At 39.0% G+C, this 18,046-nt stretch overlaps 1 protein-coding gene across 1 annotated transcript in view; it reads left to right on the top strand.

Annotated features, from left to right (window-relative positions):
* Window positions 1-16,815, top strand: part of elovl2 (ELOVL fatty acid elongase 2) — a 198,171-nt gene extending 181,356 nt beyond the window's left edge. Inside the window, exons 7-8 of the mRNA XM_043719004.2 lie at window positions 8,985-9,119; window positions 16,046-16,815. Coding sequence (XP_043574939.2) covers window positions 8,985-9,119; window positions 16,046-16,168 — 258 coding nt within the window. The 3' untranslated portion in view covers window positions 16,169-16,815. The remainder of the gene's footprint in view (window positions 1-8,984; window positions 9,120-16,045) is intronic.
* Window positions 16,816-18,046: the final 1,231 nt, after the last annotated feature.

The following is an 18,046-nucleotide window of genomic DNA, read 5'->3' as shown; positions in this document are numbered from 1 at the left end:
CCTATTCATATACCCATACAAATGCCTCTTAAATGTTGCAATTTTACCAGCCTCCACCACATCCTCTGGCAGCTCATTCCATACACGTACCACCCTCTGCGTGAAAAAGTTGCCCCTTAGGTCTCTTTTATATCTTTCCCCTCTCACCTTAAATCTATGCCCTCTAGTTCTGGACTCCCTGATCCCAAAAGACTTTGTCTATTTATCCTATCCATGCCCCTCATAATTTTGTAAACCTCTATAAGGTCACCCCTCAGCCTCGGATGTTCCAGGGAAAACAGCCCCAGCCTGTTCAGCCTCTCCCTGTAGCTCAGATCCTCCAACCCTGCAACATTCTTGTAAATCTTTTCTGAACCCTTTCAAGTTTCACAACATCTTTCCGATAGGAAGGAGACCAGAATTGCACGCAATATTCCAACAGTGGCCTAACCAATGTCCTGTACAGCCGCAACAGGACCTCCCAACTCCTGTACTCAATACTCTGACCAAGAAAGGAAAGCATTCCAAACGCCGCCTTCACTATCCTACCAACCTGCGATTCCACTTTCAAGGAGCTATGAACCTGCACTCCAAAGTCTCTGTTCAGCAACACTCCTGAGGACCTTACCATTAAGTGTATAGGTCCTGCTAAGATTTGCTTTCCCAAAATGCAGAACCTCGCATTTATCTGAATTAAACTCCATCTGCCACTTCTCAGCCCATTGGCCCATCTGGTCCTGATCCTGTTGTAATCGGAGGTAACCCTCTTCGCTGTCCACTACACCTCCAATTTTGGTGTCATCTGCAAACTTACTAACTGTACCTCTTATGCTCGCATCCAAATCATTTATTTAAATGACAAAAAGTAAAGGACCCAGCACTGATCCTTGTGGCAATCCACTGGTCACAGGCCTCCAGTCTGAAAAACAACCCTCCACCACCACCTACCTTTGAGCCAGTTCTGTATCCAAATGGCTAGTTCTCCCTGTATTCCATGAGATCTAACCTTGCTAATCAGTCTCCCAAGGGGAACCTTGTCAAACGCCTTGCTGAAGTTCATATAGATCACATCTATTGCTCTGCCCTCATCAATCTTCTTTGTTACTTCTTCGAAAAACTCAATCAATTTTGTGAGACATGATTTCCCACGCACAAAGCCATGTTGACTATCCTGAATCAGTCCTTGCCTTTCCAAATACATGTACATCCTATCCCCCAGGATTCCCTCCAACAACTTGCCCACCACTGAGGTCTGGCTCACCGGTCTATAGTTCACTGGCTTGTCTTTACAGCCCTTCTTAAACACTGGCACCACGTTTGTCAACCTCCAGTCTTCCAGCACCTCACCCGTGACTATCGATAATACGAATATCTCAGCAAGAAGCCCAGCAATCACTTCTCTAGCTTCCCAGAGTTCTCGGGTACACCTGATCAGGACCTGGGGATTTATCCACTTTTAACCATTTCAAGACACCCAGCACTTCCTCCTCTGTAATCTGGACATTTTGCAAGATGTCACCATCTATTTCCCTACAGTCTATATCTTCCATATCCTTTTCCACAGTAAACACTGATGCAAAATACTAATTTAGTATCTCCCCCATTTTCAGTGGCTCCACACAAAGGCCACCTTGCTGATCTTTGAGGGGCCCTATTCTCTCCCTCGTTACTCTTTGGTCCTTAATGTATTTGTAAAAACCCTTTGGATTCTCCTTAATTCTATTTGCCAAAACTATCTCATGTCCCCGTTTTGCCCTCCTGATTTCGCTCTTTCTTTATACTCTAAGGATTCACTCAATCTATCCTGTCTATACCTGACATATGCTTCCTTCCTTTTCTTAACCAAACCCTCAATTTCTTTAGTCATCCAGCATTGAGTTGAATTGTACGTGGGACCTGAATGTAGCACCGTCACCTTTACCAGTTTCCAAATGGAATACCAATTAGCAAACAAGTTTGTCTCCAAGAAAGTTTGCACTACCTGTTTGGTTTCCTCAGACTGTTTGGTAGCCACCCCTTTCTTCTCTACTATATGTTTCTAATCTCCCTTTATGTGTCCTTATATCAGTACTGAGGAAGGGTCGCAGGATCTGAAAAATTAACGCTGACTTCTCTCCACAGATATCAGATCTGCTGAGCTTTCCCATTAGTTTCTGTTTTTGTGGTATTGACATAGTCCTCTGCCTGATGAATACACAATGACTTCAGCTGCTACTCAAGATCCAAAACACAGAATTCCAAGTGATGCAGTTGGTGTCAGTTCATGTAGATATGTTTGTCTGAGACATATGGTACCTTCCATTAGGCACTTCGGATCTGCCATTCTGTTCCTCTAAAAATTATTTCTTACCCAACTTTTTCTGTGCCTTATCAAAATGACCTGAAATAAATTTGTTTCCCTTATGTTACATGACCACAGCAATTGGTTGATGCCAATATCTTGGTTATAATTATGAAATATTCATTTTACAGCAGTCCTTTGTCAAGTCTATTTCAACCACCAAGGAAAAGCAAAGGACGGCTAATGAATGCTAAGGGTTATTTATTGACAACAGAGTTTGTGTTATCAACCCACATGCATAGCAGGCCTGTGAGAGCCTGCTGCCAGAAGAAATCTTAGAGCAGAGATCTAAATAGGAGTTAATTCTATAATTCATTCAGCCAGCAAATCTGCTCCGTCATTCAATGAGATCATGGCTGATTTGATAATCCTCAACTCCACTTTCCTGCCTCTTCCCTCATATTCTTGAATTCCCATATTGATTAAATATCAGTAGTGTGGCAATTAGGGCAGCATGGTGGCTCAGAGTTAGCCCTGCAACCTCACAGCACCAGGGACTGGGTTCAATTTCAACTTTGGGTGACTGTCTGTGTGGAGTTTGCACATTCTCCCCGTGCCTGTGGGTTTCCTCCTACAATCCAATGATGTGCAAGTCAGGTGGATTGGCCACGCTAAATTGCCCATAGTGTTAGGTGCATTAGTCAGAGGGAAGAGGGTGTGGGTGGGTTACTTTTCGAAGGGTCGGTGTGCACTTGTTGGGCCAAATGGCCTGTATCCACACTGTAGGGAAACTATTCTCCCTAATCTAATCTATCTTAGTCTCAAATATACTTAAAGACTCTGCCTCAACAACCCCAATAATTTTCTGGTGAATCAGTATCTGTTCTATCCTTTAATCCCTGCACGTATCTGCAAAATTAAAGAAATATCAGTATCTGAACGTGCGACTGTTAAATTCAGTGACATCGGTCTTCACTTTGCTGTAATATGTCTCTGGCAGGAGGAGTGCACTGGAAATCAAATCATAAGCTGTACCAAAATGTAAATGTCTCAGTTAAGCACCAAAAATGGTGAATTTGTTTCTCTTTCTCACTGTTATCTAGAATAAAATTAGCTTTTCACTAGCTTTCTTCAGTAAACTCACAGATTATTTGTTTATTAAGAACAGACTTATGATTTAAGCACATGACCAAACTGTTTATCCATGTAGGACTAAGTTATATTCTCCTTAATCTTAGCACTGCCACAGCTCTGCAGAGCATTTATGAGTGGGAAAAATAGGGACAAACCTGTTGATTAAGAGTCCAAACAAAAAGGGTATATTGAGGTGACATTTTCACAGTATCTATACCTTTTATGTACAACATCATGCTGTAATTGATTGCAGAGCAATAAAAATCTGTCAGTTTGGGTAGCAAGTCAGATGGTGCAACACCCATTACCTCTTAGTTGAACTCCAGCAAGTTAGTTAAACATAATTTCCCCCTTTAGAAATCCTCACCGACTCTTCCTAATCAACACAATCTTTTCCACACCAAATAATTATTTCTAGAAGTTTCCCACTAGTGAAGTTAAACTAACCAGTCTGTAATTGCTAGGATTATCCTTACAAACCCTTTTGAACAAGTCTGAAATGGTTGCAATTCCCCCCATGTTCTCATACAGCCTCTGATCTAGGCAGCCAGCGGCCCGATAATGTCTATGTGCACTTTCTTCAAAATCTTTGGACACATCTTGTCTGGCCCCAGTGCCTTATCAACTAACTGGCAACAATCAATCCAACATACCTTGCTTATTAGTTTTGAACATTTTGAGTGACAACGTTTCTTGCTTATGCTTGGGCAGCATCCTTTTGTAGAGACAGATGAAATGTATTCATTTAACACTTTAGCTATGCCCCTTCTCCAACTGTAAATCTCCTTTTCGGTCTCCGATCAGCCTTGCACCTCTTTTAATCACACTTACTGTTAATATCATTAAGAAAAATTCCAAAATCTTCTCTTTGCTTCTCTTATTTGCTTTTACCTCTCCCTGAACATTCCATGCTTCTGTTTATTTTCAGTTGTTTTCTGCCTTACCCCTTAAATGCACAGCTCCAAATCCTCTTCATTACCAAAAACCAAACGCCTGAAGTGAGAACCATACCCCGAGACCCCTTCGTCGGGGAATTAGCTCAAATGGTAGAGTGCTCGCTTCACATGCGAGAGTTAGTGGGATCGTTGCCCACATTCTCCACAATAGTTTTTGGGCAGCATGGTGGCTCAGTGGTTAGCACTGTAGCCTCACAGCACCAGGGACCCACGTTAGATTTCAGCCTCGGGCGACTGTCTGTGTGGACTTGCTGGGCCGAAGGGCATGTTTCCACACTATAGGTAATCTAATCTACCAAGATTGCTTTCACTCATTTGTGTAATATTGCACTTGCTTCAGCCCACCTGTTGTTCAGATATTTGTCCATGCTTTGCTATCTTCTAACTTAACTATTCCAATGGACTCCTGACTGCATCCCATCTTGCACTCATTTAAAAACCAGGCCCTATATCACACCCATTTTAATTCTCCACCCAGTCCACCAACACTTTGAAATTAAAATTCTTGTCATCACATTCAAATCGCTTCAAGGTCTCACCATTTTCAATCTGTAGCCTCATTCAGAATTAAATTCTGTAAGAACTTTACAGTCCTCCAAACATCACCTTACATGTCCCCCACTTTTTTTGTCCATCATTCACATGCCTTCAATTACAAGTGACCTGATTTATGGTATTCCCTTTTTTTGACTTTTATGCCTTTCCACTTTTCTTTCATTGAGACATTTATCAAAACTACTTTGACCAAGCTTTTGATCATCCACATTCATGTCTGCATTTGCTTGTTTCAGATTTTACTTACTTTAGATTATTAAAGTTAAATTCAAGCTGTAAATTATCAGTATGCAATTTTTCTCAACAGTCCTAAAAATAAACTGTGTGCCATTATGGTACAGTAGATTAACTTACTTTATTGCATTATTTACTTTATTGAAGCACATCAGTTCAGGCTTATTTAAATCAAATGTGTTTATTCTTAGTTAGGGTCATTCAGCAAAGAAACAGGTCCTTTGGCCTATTACGCCTGTGCTGCCAAACAGACACCAAACTACACCAATTCCTTTTATCTGTACTTGGTCCATAGCCTGCAATGACCTGGTGTTTTAAGCATTCATCCATATACTACTTAAATGTTGTAACAGAACCTACCTTTACCACTGCCTCAGGCAGTGTGGTCCACATTTCCATTACTTTTTGGGTGAAAAAAAAACTTTCCTCAGATCCCCTCTAAACCATTGACTCCTCAGCTTCAACATATGTTCATCTGCATTTAAGATGAGATGGGGAATGTTCAAGGGAGATATGAGGGATAGATATTTTACACAGAGTGGTAAGAATCTGGAGTGTGCTGCTGGGGTCGTGGTGGAGGCAGATATGACAGGGGCATTTAAGGGGCATTGGATAAGCACATGAATATGAAAGGAATGGGAGCATATGGACCAAGGACAGGCAGATGAGATTAGTTTAATTTGCTGTCATGTTCGGCACAATATTGTGGACCAAGGGTCTGTTCGTGTTCTATGGTAGCCTGGGATATATCTCATCAGGCCCCTGGTATTTATGGACCTTCATGTACACTAAAACATCTTTCATCTACTTCTGCACAATCAATTAAAATTCATGACCCATTAAATTTTATAAAATTTTGAAATAATTTTGCATTGATAACGATCTTGTTTATGTTTACTTAGGAAGCAACAGTTAAGAACTCCTAGAGCCTGCATGTAATTTTTATATCTGCCTCGATGCCATATAACTTTGTATCATTAAATAAGGAAAATCTTCTCAATATCAGATAAAAACTTAGAACATAGAATGTTACAGCGCTATACAGGCCACTCGATGTTGCGCCGACCTGTGGACAAATCTGAAGCCCATCTAACCTACAGTATAGAACATAATAGAACTTGCGATTGCTATTTATAGAAAAGAGCTCAAACTTTATGTTATGATTCGGAGATGCCGGTGTTGGACTGGGGTGTACAAAGTTAAAAATCACACAACACCAGGTTATAGTCCAACAGGTTTAATTGGAAGCACACTAGCTTTCGGAGCGATGCTCCTTCATCAGGTGATTGTGGAGGGCTTGATCGTAACACAGAATTTATAGCAAAAATTTGCAGTGTGATGTAACTGAAATTATACATTGAAGAATTGATTGTCTGTTAAGCCTTTCATCTGTTAGAATACAGTGATAGTTTCACTTCTTTCATGTGTTAATCACAAAACCCTTTTTTTAAAAGTTGCATTCTCGGGTTAGCTGTTAACAATGGTGATAGCTAGACAATATGTTAAAGGTGTTAGCCCCCTGTGTTCTCTGTCTATGACCTGATATTTAGATTGATTCTAATCTAAAAAGTGAGATAACAGAGTTTTACATAAATTCATGCAGTTTTTGAGCTCAGAGTTCTACATGAATGTATGCAGTTTATGAGCAAAGTGCAATGTAACTCTGCAAGTACAAAAAAATTCAGCACACAAAATGTGTGTGCGCATGTGGGTCTTTGTCTGTCTGTGTGTCTGTCTGGGGTGGGGGTTGTGAGTGTGAGAAAGTGTGTGTGTGTGTGTGTGTAGTGAGTGCAGAGTGTCTTAAGTCTGTGAGGGGTGCATGTGTGGGAGTGTGTGTGTCTATAATGGTGTGTGTGGGTGTCTGTGTGTACCTGTGTCCGTGTGTATGTGAGAGTCTGTGTGTGTAGGAATATCTGTGTGTGTGCAGTGTAATGGTGATCACCTGAGGCCCTCCCTATGGGTACCGAACTTAGCTGAATGTCCAACATTCAGCCTCGGACCTTCGGGTGACCATCCTCCAAGGTGGACTTCGGGACAGGCAGCAGATGAAAGTGGCCGAGCAGAGGCTGATAGCTAAGTTCGGTACCCATAGGGAGGGCCTCAACCGCGACCTTGGGTTCATGTCACATTACAGGTGATCACCATTACACTACACACACACACACAGATATTCCTACACACACACACACTCTCATATACACACGGACACAGGTACACACAGACGTGCATACAGACACCCATACACATACTCCCACACATGCACCCCTCACAGACTTAAGACACTCTGCACTCACTACACACACACACACACACACACACACACACACACAATCCCCACCCCAGACAGACACACACACAGACAGACAAAGACCCACATGCACACATATATTTTGTGTGGTGAATTTTTTTGTACTTGCAGAGTTACATTGCACTTTGCTCATAAACTGCACACATTCATGTAGAACTCTGAGCTCAAAAACTGCATGAATTTATGTAAAACTGTTATCTCACTTTTTAGATTAGAATCAATTTAAACATCAGGTAATAGACAGAGAACACAGGGGGCTAACACCTTTAACATATTGTCTAGCCACCACCATTGTTAACAGCTAACCCGAGAATGCAACTTTAAAAAAAGGGTTTTGTGATTAACACATGAAAGAAGTGAAACTATCACTGTATTCTAACAGATGAAAGGCTTAACAATCAATTCTTCAATGTATAATTTCAGTTACATCACACTGCAAATTTTTGCTATAAATTCTGTGTTACGCTCGAGCCCTCCACAATCACCTGATGAAGGAGCATCGCTCCGAAAGCTAGTGTGTTTCCAATTAAACCTGTTGGACTATAACCTGGTGTTGTGTGATTTTTAACTTTATGTTGAAGTGCTTTTTGATTTGACTTGTGGAAGGCTTGGCTGTCATTGTCAGACTGTCACCCAGTGGGAATAGTTTTCTCAATATCTCTCATTACTGCTGAATTGTTTTTTCTTTTCATTGCCCTTTAATTGTTTAAATTCCAGCCAATGCATACTTGTGTTTGTATTAACTCTCCTCACAATTGAATCTGTAGAGTCCAGATATCATTCTTGTAAACCTTTGCTGTATTCCCTTTAAAATTAATGTATCTTTGCAAGGGTTTGCTGCTTAGAATACTCACACTACTTCAGGTATGATCTAACGAGAACTTTATATAATTGCAGCATGACTTCTACTTCCTTGTATTCTGGTCCATTAGATATAATGAGCATTCCATTAACATGCAGTGCTTAGTTATGTGCCTGTTCATGACACTTTAGTATTCTGTGCAGCTGAATTTAACTTCTCCCCAATTAGAAAGTGTTCTGTTCTTAGTATTTTAGATTTAAAATAGACTGGTTTACATTTGCCGAGATGGAATTCATCTGCCACAGTTTTACCCATTCACTTGGTTTTTAATAGGCTTCACCTATACTGCTTACAATCTTTGTATCAAGTGTGAATGTGATTTTCTATTCCATCCAAGTCATTAATAGTGAGTGGTTCTGCTCTACCGCAATTCTTTTGGGTTATCACTGTCACAGTATCCTTATTCTTTGTTTCCTGCCTCTCAGCCAATTTCCTAATCAGTTAAATAATTTGCTTTCAATTCCATGACATCAACTTTGTTTGGGTCTCTTGAGGAACTTTATCAAATGCATTATGGAAGATCATTTAACAATATCCAGAGACAGTTTCCTACCCATTACTTCAGTTGTCTCTTCAAGAAAAAAAATGTTAAATTCGTCAGGCGTGACATTACCTTGACAAATCTCTTCAGAATTTTTGTTTAATTTAATTATGCCATTTGACATCTTCTTTCAGGTACAATTTGTGCTTACAATTATCCATACACTCAGTGCAGTAGTGAAACCATGTGGATTCCCACTTGGCTGCTTGTTATTCCAGTCCTCCTATATGGTCACACTGGTCATCCTGTTCATAAACTTTTACAGAAAGGTAAGAAAAAATGCCTTACATGCTTGTCTGTAGAAAGTTAAATATAAATTGTAATGTTTCTAATTTTCTCAACATCCAAGTGTGTTATCAGTATTCAATAAAGGATCAAGGATGTCCCTACAAATTACAGACTGGACAGACTGCCAGCGGTGGGTAAAGTTTAAGAATTATTGTGTTAAATTTGAGGAGGATCTTCAGTTCCCAATGTCAAGGTACTTAGGGTCCCTGAGTTCATACTTGCCAAAATTTACCAATTGGCCATCTATTTAAGGACGGTAAATGGCTCCGAACTCTTTTAGAAGATCTAGAGGTCAGTAACAATATCGGAAGAGCTGGCTAAGGCTTAATGGCAGCATCCAATTTTTGATGAATATGTGTTGCTCCTACATAATAGCAGCTTGAAAAACTAGCTTCATCTGTTGTTCAGAATTTTGAGGTATCTTGCCCATTCACAATGATCTGAGGTAGACTGGACATGCTTAAACAAATTGAGTGTTTACCATTTGCTTGTTCATTTCTCAAGGCAATGCCTTAACCATCCTGTGTCAACCTACCTGGTTTAATGATTCGGAGATGCTGGTGTTGGACTGGGGTGTACAAAGTTAAAAATCACACAACACCAGGTTATAGTCCAACAGGTTTAATTGGAAGCACACTAGCTTTCGGAGCGACGCTCCTTCATGGACGCTCCTTCACCTGATGAAGGAGCGTCCATGAAGGAGCGTCGCTCCGAAAGCTGGTGTGCTTCCAATTAAACCTGTTGGACTATAACCTGGTGTTGTGTAATTTTTACCTGGTTTAAAATTTACACAAAGCCTGGCAGTTAATGATTCCAGTCTCCATATCAAAACCCCTAGCACTTACTTACCAATCAGCCTCTCATACACTATAAATATTGTTTTTTCCCTGTGATTGTCAGATGAGTGCAAGACAAAATGCTTCAAGAAATGTCTCTTTTTGTCTCAGCAATAATGAAGACATTAATTAATCCCATCTTTATTGAACAATAATCTACTATTTTAAAAAACTAACCGAAAAAATTCCTATGAATCGCATCTCAGCCACCTTTGCCCATCTGATTTTTCTAGTTCATGTGGATTAAAATCCCCCATGGTTGTTACTAGACTTCTCTGATAAGCATTATTTCTTCTTTTATACTTCATCCTACTGTTAGGGGGCCTGTATACCTCTCTCAATTATGGCATGTTGACTGTATCATTTCTCATTTCTATTTAAAATCCATTTAAAATTTGGCTTTCTGAACTTAGATCTTCCCTCTCTATTATCCTCATTCTATCATCAATTAAGAGAGCCACCCCTTCATCTTTTCCTGGCTTCCTGTCCTTCCTATGCATTGTACCCTTCAGCATTCAGGTGTTAATCTGAGCTATCCTACAGCCATGTCTCTGCTATTAGATCATATTATTTTATTTCTATTTGAGCTATCAGTTGATTTGTTTTGGTTTGAATGCTACAGAATGCATTCAGATACAGACCCTTTACAGATACTTTTATTATTTCTGTGACATCTAGCCTTATCTGTTGATTTAGTTTTAGATTTGTACTCTCTATCCCATCTTGTTCCCAACTGATACTTTTCTTTTTTGCTGTATTTTTACACTTTACCACATCTTCCTAAATTCTTGCCCTACTTTCTGCAGTACCTCACTAAATGGAATGCACTTCTACTGCACTAGTGTTGAGACACACATTCATTTCTTGAAACTCATTTGCTTTCTACCAATTTGCACATATTTCAGGTAATTGTTCAGTGATTATTACTTTTGAGGTCTTGATTATTTTGGTACCTAGCTCTTTATTGACTGTGCAAAATTCCTTTCCTAATCTTACCATGTCATTGGCCCCTACACATGGACAACAGTAACTGAATCTTTCTCCTCCCTGAGCAGATGTTCTGAACCCTGACAGAGTAGGCAACAAAGATGTATGGACTCTCATTCTTTGCTGCAGAGAATGGTGTCAATCTCTCTCATGGAATGGTTCTCTACTACCACTGTGTTCCTTTTTGCTCCCCTATTTGAACAAATTTCTATACCATGGTGAGTTCTGAGATCCATTTTGCAATGATCAGTCTCAAGCAAATAAGTAAAAGAACCTCAAATCCGCCAAGCAATTGCAAGGGTGAAATCCTACCCTCTCGGTCCCCTTAGTTGGAATCATACCTTTTCCTGACCATTGACCAAATCTGATGACCCTAATGGGTGTGTCCACCTTTTGAAAGGGAAGTGTGTCTGGTAATGTGTTCCCTCCCTGATTTGTCAGTGTCCACAGTTTGGTCCCCAGCTCAAAGCGTGAGAGACTTACTGTGGACATGTTAGCCAAGGATCACACTGGCTAAAGAACTCCTGAATATATTCTGTAGTGTTACAGCTGTGACACATCACTTGGCCTGTCATTCTCAATGTATTTTAATTTACTTAATTTTATTCAATTGTTTGTTTTTCTTTTTTATTTGTTTTATTATTCTTTTCACACTTCCTATGCTATTTGAATCTTATAGAACTTACCAGATACACAACAAATAGTAGAGCAAGAACCAATTCCTAGTAGATGAAAAAGTTAGTAAAAGCAAAGGAGCACCTCTTTCAACTACTCACCCAACTTGGCCCAATGCTCAAAGATGCAGTCCATGTCATGCCACAGTATAACTGGAGTGGTGAAGAAGGCTTTATAACTTGGTAATGAAGATGAGGGCTTATGTGAGAGAAAACATGATAAATTAAAGAGAGAGGACAAGGCCAGAAAGCAAAGTAGCAACTGTGGCAGGAAAATTAAGCCAGAGATTGTGAAGATAAAGGAATACAGAATCGAAGGCTCTTTATCTGAATGCTCATAGCATTACTGCAGAGACATGATTAAAAAGTTGACCAAGGTTGAGAACTGAATATTCAACATTTAGTAAGGAAAGGGAAAAAGGAAAAGTACGTAGGTTAGTGCTGTCAAAAAAGGACCAGTACAGAAGTCAGAGAGGTTCTTAATCAGAAGATCAAGGCATGGAGTAAATTTGGGTCATTCTAAGAAACAGAAATGAGTAGAAAACATTTCAAGAAGTTCCTTATAGGTCAAAAAATCATGTAGGAGTCAGAAAAAATCAGGGCTTTGGATTGTGAATAACAAGAATGATCATGGGGAATTTCAACTTATATGAATACTGCATATACCTAACTAGTATGAATGCCATGTAAGATGAATTCCTAAAATTTCTACAGAGTTTTGTTTTGGATCAGTAAGTTGAGACCACAACTAATTAGTAGGCTCTCAAGTCAAGTATGGCATAATTTTAAAAAAAGCAATAATCTAGTTGTAAAGAAGTCTTTAACAAAGTGTAACCATAGTATAATAGAATTTTATATCAAATTTGAAAGTGATATTCCTAAAGTGGGGTCTTAGATCTAAACAAAGAAAACTATAAATGTGTGAGGGAAAATTGTCTCTGCTAGATTAACAGGTTAGCTGGTAGACCGCTAATGGCTAGCTCATGAAAAATTAATACATAGTTTGCAAAAAATTTACATTTGTGGGCTGCACGGTGGCACAGTGGTTAGCACTGCTGCCTCACAGCGCCTGAGACCCTGGTTCAATTCCTGCCTCAGGTGACTGACTGTGTGGAGTTTGCACGTTCTCCCCGTGTCTGCGTGGGTTTCCTCCGGGTGCTCTGGTTTCCTCCCACAGTCCAAAGATGTGCAGGTCAGGTAAATTGGCCATAGTGTTAGGTAAGGAGTAAATGTAGGGGTATGGGTGGGTTGCGCTTCGGCGGGTCGGTGTGGACTTGTTGGGCCGAAGGGCCTGTTTCCACACTGTAATGTAATCTAATTCCTTTGAGGCACAAAAATGCAGATGATCTAAGTATGATGTAAATATGAGGGAACTACAGATATTTTCACCTGACACTAGGGGAAGTACTAGAAGCTATTATAAAGAATATGATTACTGGACACTTGGAAAATAATGGTAGGACTGGAAAAATTCAACATTGATTTCAGGAAGGGAAATTATATTGACAAGTCTGTTGGCCTTTTTTGAGAATACGAATGCATGAATAGATAAGGGTGAATACGCTAATGTGTATTTGGACTTTCATATGTTTTTCAATAACATCCCACACAGGTCAAACAGCAACATTCTCTATTTTATTCCTTTATTCAATCATGGGATGTGGGTGTCCTTGGCTGGGCCAGCATTTTATACCCATCCCTGATTTTTAAGAATCAACCACATTGCTGTGGGTCTAGAGTCACCTGTAGACCAGGAAAGGACGGCGGTTTCCTTCTTTGAAGGACATCAGTGAACCAGATGGGTTTTTCCAACAATTGACAATGGTTTGGTGGTCATTATTAATCTCTTAATTTCACAGTTTTTCAAATCGAATTTAAATTCCACCATCTGTCATGGCAGGATTTGAACCTGGGTCCCCACAACATTACTGGGTCTTTGGATTAATACTCTAGCAATAATATCACTAGACCATCGCCTCCCCACAAAATTAGAGCATCTGGGGTTTTTTTTGGGAGTGGGTATTAATATAATGACATAGATTAAGAATTGTTTAACAGACAGAAAACAGAGTATAAATAAACAGATTTCTCTCAGTTTGGCCAGCTGTAACAGGTGAGGTAATGCATGGATCAATGCTTTGGCCTCGGTATATTCAAATTCTGTATCAATGACTTAGATGTGGGGATCAAATGTATTTCTACGTGGGTTGATGACACAAAACTAGGTGTCATGAGAATTATGAGGAAAATGTCAAGGAGATTTAGACAGGCTGAGTGAATGGGCAAGAACATGGTGGATAGAATATAATGTGGAAAAATGTGAAGTTTTCTACTGAGGCTTGAAAAACAGAACTGCATAATTTGTTTTTGAAGCTGACAGACTGAATTGTTGATGTCCAAAGACCATAAAACATAGCAGCAGAAATTAGGCCATTCAGCCCATCAAATCTGCTCCGCCATTCAACCATGGCTCCTATGTTTCTCAATCTCATTCTCCCGTTTTCTCTCCATAATCCTTGGCCCCCTTGACAATCAAGAACCTATCTTAGTCTTAAATAGACTCAATGACCTGGCCTCCACAGCCTTCTGTGGCAGTGAATTCCATAGGTTCACCACTCTCTGGCTGAAGAAGTTTCTCCTTATCTCTGTTCTAAAAGATTTTCCCTTTACTCTAAGGCTGTGTCTTCAGGTTCTAGTTTCTCCTATCAATGGAAACATCTACCCAACATCTTTTCTGGCCAGGTCATTCAGTATTATTTAAGTTTCAATTAGATTCCTCCCCAATCCTTCTAAACTATCAAGAGGAGATCCAGAGTCCTCGAACATTCCTCATATGATAAGCTTTTCATTCTCGTGAACCTTCTCTGAACCCGCTCAAGGCTAGTAATTCCTTCCTGAGATATGGGACCCAAAACCGAGCACAATACTCTAAATGTGGTCCGACCAGAGCCTTAAAATACCTCAGAGGTACATCCCTGCTTTTATATTCAAATCCTCTGAAAATAAATGCCTTCATTGCATTTGCCTTCCTAACTACTGACTCAACCTGCAAGTTTACCTTAAGAGAATCCTGGACTAGAACTCCCAAGTCTCTCTGCACTTCAGATTTCTGAATTGCCTCTCCTTTTAAAAAAAAAAGTCCACACCTCTATTCTTCCTGTCAAAGTGCATGACCTCACATTTTCCCACATTGTACTCCATCTGCCACTTCTTTGCCCATTCTCCTAATGTGTCCAAATCCCTGCAGGGTCCCCACCTCCTCAATACTACCTGTCCCTCTACCTATCTTTGTATCATCTGCAAACTTAGCCAGAGTGCCCTCAATTCCTTCATCTAGATCATTAATGTATGAAGTGAAAAGTTGTGGTCCTGCCACTGACCCTTGTGGAACATCACTTGTCACCAGCTGCCATCCTGAGATGGCACTCCACTCTCTGCTTCCTGCCAGACAGCCAATCTTCTAACACCATGGGCCCTAATCTTACTCAGTAGCCTCCTGACAAGTGGCACCTTGTCAAAGGCCTTCTTGAAGTCCAGGAAGGAAGATAACATCCATTGGCTCTCCTTGGTTTGTTACTTCTTAAAGAGACCTGGGTATCCTTGTTCATACATCAGAGAGAGCTAATATGCATATAGAGTAAGCAATTAGGAAGGCAAATAATATATTGGCCTTTAATGCAGGAGGATTTGATTACAGGGGCAAAATATGTCTTGCTGTCATTAGAGGTTTAGTGAGGCCACACCAGGATGGTTGTGTACAGTCTTGATCTCCTTATTTCAGGAAGGACATGCTTGCTATAGAGGTAGTCCAATCAGACTGACCTTTGAGATGGCTGGATCATCGTATTAGGAGACAGTACCTATGTTGTTGAGTGTTTAGAAATAAAGAGGCAATCTAGTTTAAGCATACAATACTCTGATAGGGCTCAACAGGATAAATGCAGGATGATTTCCATACTTGGGATGTCTAGAACCAGGGAACACAATTTCAAATTAAATATTTCGAAAGCTTTTTATGAGGAGGAATTTCTTCACTTAGAGGGCAGTAAATCTTTTGAATTCTGTGCACCAGAGACTGGGTTTGCTTAGTCATTGAGCATAATCAAGAGATTGATACATTACCAGTCACAAAAGATAATAAGGGATCTAGAGTTATTGCAGGAAAATGACATTGATGCAGAAGTGTTCAAAATTTGCCAATGATACCAAACTTGAAGAAATGACAAACAGTGAAAATAATATCAACTGACTGTAAAAGGACATGAGCTAGCCAGATGGCCAGATAAGTGTTAGATAGAATGTAATAGAGAAGAGTAAAGTGATGCATTTTGGCACAAGATTTCAATGATATTATTTATCCTTTTTCATTCAAAAACTGTCCCGTTAAATATTCTCCTTTTTTTAATACAGACTTACAGAAAATCAGTACAACAGGATGACAAAGCTGCTTCTGATCTGAATGAAATGAAGAATGGATATTACAATGGCTATGCAAAGACAATGAAAGGCAGCACATCAAATAAAATAGATTAATTTCTATAAAGCAAGTATAGCATTAAAGTACTGATAAACACTCATAGTTACATCTACCTGCTCTCTTAATTTAAAATATTAAAATTTCTCTATTGGTCTTTAAAACAGAAAACCAGAACATTTGAATGCACTGGTTACAAAAAAAACTTGTACTTAATTTTTAGTTCAGTTAATATTTTATCAGAGTTTTCAGATCATTGTACTTTTCAGATGTGACCTACAAATTTAAACAATTGTCTGGTTTCTGGATCCAGCATAGGTTACAAGTCCAGAATCTTAGAGGAATTTAGATCATTCTGGAACAGAATTTCAAATGAATGTAACTGCCTTGTCATTTGTATATTCACCCAAATTTCAGTAAAAATACATGATTATTTTCACCAGTAAATATGTTTACAAAACTGCCTTACTTCTGGAGCACACAGTGATAATACCCTTCACAAAAACTCAAATTCAAGATTTTTATTTAAACTTCTTTCAATATTAAGGTCTGTTCCACCTGTCTCAAGATCTAGATTTCTACATGCTAATTAAAATGCTTGAATTTTATTTGTATATTCATAAATGTAGACTTTGTACTCTACTGACTGATTGAGTTGTTTGTATAAACCTTTTAAAAAAGTCTAATAAAATCTTTCAAAATACTCTTAATTTAGTCTTTAAATCGCTGTTGTTGGGAATTAAAATTTTCACAAAACTTAGCTTTTTTTTTACATATACAGTAAAACCTAGCTTCTTTATGTGTGCATGAAGAATTGATTATCTAAAGATTTAAATGTGAAGATAATACATTTCGTGATAACAATAACTTGTTACAATAACCTGAAGGGCCAATTCCTGTGCTCTACTGTTCTACGTACTGAGCATGGTAGGAGGCCATCAGACCACCTTGAAAATGATGGTTTCTGATTCCCCACCATCCTAAGGAAATTGATACACTTGGGGATGTCTAGAGATATGGCCTGTGAACAATCCCAGAACCTCAGATGAAATTCGAGAGGTAGTAAACATTTGTTTACTTGCACGAGATCTTAGTTTTTCTAATTGTTAGAGACAGGCACAAGGTTGTATCATCTAATGAACATGGGCAAGTCCTGAAGTTTTGTAACAAAGTTTAATATTATGCAGACAGCAACAACTGGAGATCAAGAAAATGACTCAAAAGAATGAGGCCAATCCCACTAACATCAAAATGATTGTTCAATCTAGAATGTCAACAAGTTTTCCAGAAATGCTTGATAGTAGTGTAAATTATCAGATGATAAGATTTTGTGGTGAAGCAAAGCATCAACTAAATTAAGTTAGACTTTGAGAAGTGTAAATAATGAACAACTGATGATCAAAGGTTATCTCATATGATATTAAGTTTCACATCAACCAGAAATTTTCAATGAATTAGTTTTTTTAATTACTCAAAAGCTTGTCCTTTTGTTCACAGAACAGGGTTCTCCAATGATTGAGGTAGGCTGACAAACGATAAATATTGGTCAAGTGATGAGAGCGATGCAGTCAAAGTGAGCACAATTCACAATATGCCACATTGGCCACATCAAAATTTATAGGAAGCACTAACAAAAACTTGACAATGATAATTATAGATAATATTGGAAAGACAGGAAGATAGATTGGACAATAGTTAATTAATATAAGACATCTCATTTTGGAAGGAATAACAGAAAAATGTTAAAAATGCAAAAGCAAGTTAAGAAGTTGGTGATTCAGATCTTTGGATATTGATAATGTATTTGATCAAACTAACAATAACACAAATAAATGTTGTTTAATAGCTGGAAGATGAAAAAGTAATGGTGCTGAGAGGAAGAACTTTATAACATAGTGAGTTACCACTGGAATTGAGGGATACTTTCCGAGAACCAG

The sequence above is a fragment of the Chiloscyllium plagiosum genome, unplaced genomic scaffold (genome assembly GCF_037043375.1).
Source record: "Chiloscyllium plagiosum isolate Xiang-an unplaced genomic scaffold, Cpla_swu_hap1 HiC_scaffold_34, whole genome shotgun sequence".
Classification (NCBI taxonomy): Eukaryota; Metazoa; Chordata; class Chondrichthyes; order Orectolobiformes; family Hemiscylliidae; genus Chiloscyllium; species Chiloscyllium plagiosum.
Note: the sequence above shows the minus strand (reverse complement) of the source record. Positions and strands in the feature narration are given on the sequence as shown.